The 3,915-nt window shown below is 36.2% G+C and overlaps 1 protein-coding gene across 1 annotated transcript; it reads left to right on the top strand.

Annotated features, from left to right (window-relative positions):
• Positions 676-2,804, top strand: LOC109234658 (yrdC domain-containing protein, mitochondrial-like). Its single transcript, XM_019400727.1, has 4 exons — positions 676-757; positions 1,025-1,207; positions 1,474-1,765; positions 2,290-2,804. Exons 1-4 carry the CDS (start codon positions 676-678, stop codon positions 2,354-2,356), a joined length of 624 nt encoding a protein of 207 aa, XP_019256272.1. The 3' UTR covers positions 2,357-2,804.

The following is a 3,915-nucleotide window of genomic DNA, read 5'->3' as shown; positions in this document are numbered from 1 at the left end:
GTATTGTTCACCCGGTAGCGGGTTATTAGCTGATTGAAGGTATGGCTATTGTAGCTGAGTAAGGTGACCGCCAGCGTTCGCGGCACCGGATGTTGTCTTTTGATTTCCAGGATTTTTCCTTATATATTATTATTGGCCCTGTAGTTGTGTTCAGGTTTCTTTAGATGCTCGTGACTTGTGACACCCCGGTCGGGTTGTGTTGGGTTGTACATACTGGTTATTATTGTTGTTAAGCTATATTTATCTATACATTTATGTTTAATAATTGTTAAAGAAACGGATTGGGTTAGTTGGCTGGCCTTGTCTTCACGAGAGGTGCCATCACGACCAGGTATGAAAATTGGGTCGTGACAGATAGATATTGCTAGAATGGCCCTGCAAAAATTGTTGTTCCGATTGACGGCATGCCTATCGATAATAGCAATCTGGAGCTTAAGCCACAGGGAAGCACATAGGAACTGTAGTAAAGGCTAATGGCTTAAAGAACCATGAAATGTTTGGAAAATCTGGTCTATTTGTGGTTGTATACATTCATCCACTTTTCAAGGTTAAGCAAAATCATTGAGAAGAACCTAAATCCCGTTTAGAATCAGAAGTTGAGTTGATTGCAAAACACAAAGAGACCCAATCTCTCATCTTGGAGGTCTTCATAATGACATTGGGCAAGACCAGCGAATGGGTGTCGCTAAGTTGCCTTTGAATGAGCTAGCAGCAGAGACTAGTACGGAAATTGAATTAAGATTACTGCCAAAACTTGGTATGCTCAAAACCTGCAAGTGCTGATTAGTTCTGTGAACTAGAAAGAAATCTTTTGAACCTAGGTTGTTAGAAAACAGAAGATAATATATTTCTCATTGAAAAATTTATTGGGGTTCCAGGTTGATTTAACTTTCAGAAAAAAGAAACATTCTTGTCATTCACTGTTTATTCATTTGACCTAGCAATCAAGGAGACAATTTAATTTGTTGTTTATTTCTCTAAGTCCTATTTATGGGAAGTCTGGTTTAATTTTATATGGTGCATTGATGTAGTTCTGCTGAAGCAGTGAATCGTATTTACGAGATCAAAGGACGTAAGCATACAAGTCCTCTGGCTATTTGTGTTGGCGATGTTCATGATATACAACGTTACGCTGTGACAGATCATCTGCCTCATGGCTTGCTTGACTGCCTGCTTCCTGGACCTGTAACTGTGGTCTTAAGGCGAGGTTAGTAGCTTATTGTAGGTTATGTCCAACAAATGTGGCAGGGATGGGTATCCTTTCTGTTCAGATCTTAAGGTTAAATATCTCAAATTAGTACTACTTTATTTTACATACTAACTGTATGTAATTTCTCGAGTAAGACACTTGAATAAGGACCAGGAAGAGTCACTCCCCTAGGCAAAATCTGGCTAATGTTAAGTAGTTTTGGAAGCTTTTATCTTTCTCTTATGAATCTTCTGTTTTAACGGCTTAATATGGATATTTTGCAGGTGAGTCAAGTATCCTTGAGAAGTCATTAAACCCTGGATTAGAGAGCATAGGGGTTCGAGTGCCTGACTATAACTTCATCAGGGCAATTGCCCGTGGTTCTAGAAGTGCCCTTGCACTTACTAGTGCAAACCTCAGTGGACAACCCAGTAGCATAAACATCAAAGATTTTGAGAACCTTTGGGAGCACTGTGCATATGTCTATGATGGCGGAATTCTTCCAGCTGGGCGAGCAGGATCGACAGTGGTGGATCTTACCAAGTTGGGAAAGTACAAAATTCTAAGACCTGGGAGGTAAGCTTCCAATATCTAGGGTGGGAACTATTGTCGAGTTGAACTGATCATAAACTTCTGAGAATGCTTCAAAAGAGTTGACTTCTTAAATTAATGCCAGAAAATACTTGAGTGAGAAAATGCATAATAATTTTCATATTGTTTGCCAAATCAATCATTCTCAATTCCCTTACTCCAATAAATACAATAAGCTTAAGATATACAACCTGTCTCATGCCATGGTCATATTAATGTTATGCTACTTGCAAACCGTTTCTTGTTTCAGGGACGAAATTTTCTTTTATTCTCTCCAAGTACAGAGTCTTCAAGTGGAATATATGTCAGTTTTTGGATTTTTCGCCTTCTAGATTTCTATCTGGTGCAATCGTCTAGATAATGTCTATGACTTGATCATGTATGTATTTTCTGCAAATAACTATGTCTCTGTTGTCGAAACAACTTCTCATGATGTTTGACTGTTAGGACTAGAAAGTCATCGTAAGATTGTTTCGTTTAAATTTGATAAACCACTAACTTTATAACAGTGCCAAGGAAGAGACTGTTGCAATTCTTGAAAGACACTGCCTACTGGAAGATGGGACTGGAGATTAGCAAGCTGTTGTTAAGTTGTAGCTGTTCCCCGGAAGAGGACTCGTGCCTGAGTTTGTAAAGCATGTCTTCTAAAGACATGACAGCAGAAAGCTTTCTTGGTTCCATTTGAAGTACAAATCACTTGGGAAACATTGAGGAGCACTCATTTGTTCATGTGTATTTTTTTGTTTGCAGTCACTTACTAATAGGATCCAAAGTGTGTCTACTGGTTTCCATTTGGTAGTATCTGAGAGCTAATGAATCGAGTGTTACACGAAAACCTCATACATTTGGAACTTCTTGACTTGTTTAGATTCAGCGTCTTGATAATGACTAATGATGGCAGAAGTTCAACAGGTATAGTGTCACATCTCGTAGTATCAGTTTCTTTTACTTACATTCAATTGAGAGTATGTAATTCCACGAACCCAATATTTTTATACAATGTTACTAAACCTTCACATGCTTCCTCTTTTACTTTATGTGAGTGTTCCATTTTCTGCAAAAGCAAGATGCAATTTTGCTCGATTTTTCTCTTTCGTTAAGCATAGTTTTGAGGGATTCATATATTTTTTTACCATTTTCTGTTGGGGAGAAAACAGAATAAAAAGGAACGGAAGAAAGTAAAGAAAACAAAAGAAAGACATAAATTAGATAATAATGTGAAAAAGTATGTACGATTTGCCAATTAAAAAAAAAGAATAATGGAGAAGAATTAACCTAAATAGCCATCCACCCAATTAATTAAACTTAAAATAGCTTATGGGTGTGTAATATATAAATAATTCGTATACAATATGTGTAACTGTATATAAAAATTGTATAATCTTGTACACCGGCTAGGAAAAGTAAAGAATGAATATGCCTGGCTATTTGAGTAAAGATCCCGAAATTTTAGCTACTGTTTGGCCATAGATTTTGGCTTCATTTTTTTCGAAAAAAGAATTGAAAACGTTTATTGTTTATGAAGTATGATCATGTTTTGGGGGGGAAAAAATTTAAACATTTTCCAGTTCCCAAAAATTGGTTTAAGACAGTATTTAGATGAAATTTTTTCTTCCACTCACGGAACTTCAACTTTTCTTTAAATAAAATACATGATCAAACACAACTTTAACTTTCAAAAATTATTTTTCAACACACTTTTGAAAACTCTTTTCAAATTTCAATCAAATTTATGTCCAACGCTAGCTTAGACGATGGACAAGACTTACACAAATAGCCAACTATATTGAACATACTTTCCCCCAACTATATTGAACAAAGAATTCAGAAAAATGCAACTCAATTCAAGTTCTTCGGTTACTAACAATTGTGAAGCAATGGCTCAACATATACGCACGCCATGCGGAAGGAATGATGGAACGATATCTAAGTGCAACGTAAGGCCCAGTATCAAAGAAAGAGCATGTAAATTCACACAGTGATTTCTCTTTCTATATCTTCTTCTGGTAATTTCATTCACCTATTAGACATAAAAAAGATATTTTAAGAAATCACACTAGTTAAGATTTTTATTAAGTAATTGTTATGAAACAATAAATGAAGAACAAGAGTATTGCAGAGAAAAGTAGAGAGAG

Source organism: Nicotiana attenuata, chromosome 11 (assembly GCF_001879085.1).
Source record: "Nicotiana attenuata strain UT chromosome 11, NIATTr2, whole genome shotgun sequence".
In the NCBI taxonomy this organism is placed as follows: Eukaryota; Viridiplantae; Streptophyta; class Magnoliopsida; order Solanales; family Solanaceae; genus Nicotiana; species Nicotiana attenuata.
Note: the sequence above shows the minus strand (reverse complement) of the source record. Positions and strands in the feature narration are given on the sequence as shown.

Coding starts and splice junctions, on each gene's coding strand:
- LOC109234658 (XM_019400727.1), top strand. CDS start 676: ATGGGTGTCGCTAAGTTGCCTTTGAATGAGCTAGCAGCAGAGACTAGT. Junction 758..1,024: donor AAGATTACTGCCAAAACTTG/GTATGCTCAAAA, acceptor ATATGGTGCATT/GATGTAGTTCTGCTGAAGCA. Junction 1,766..2,289: donor AAAATTCTAAGACCTGGGAG/GTAAGCTTCCAA, acceptor ACTTTATAACAG/TGCCAAGGAAGAGACTGTTG.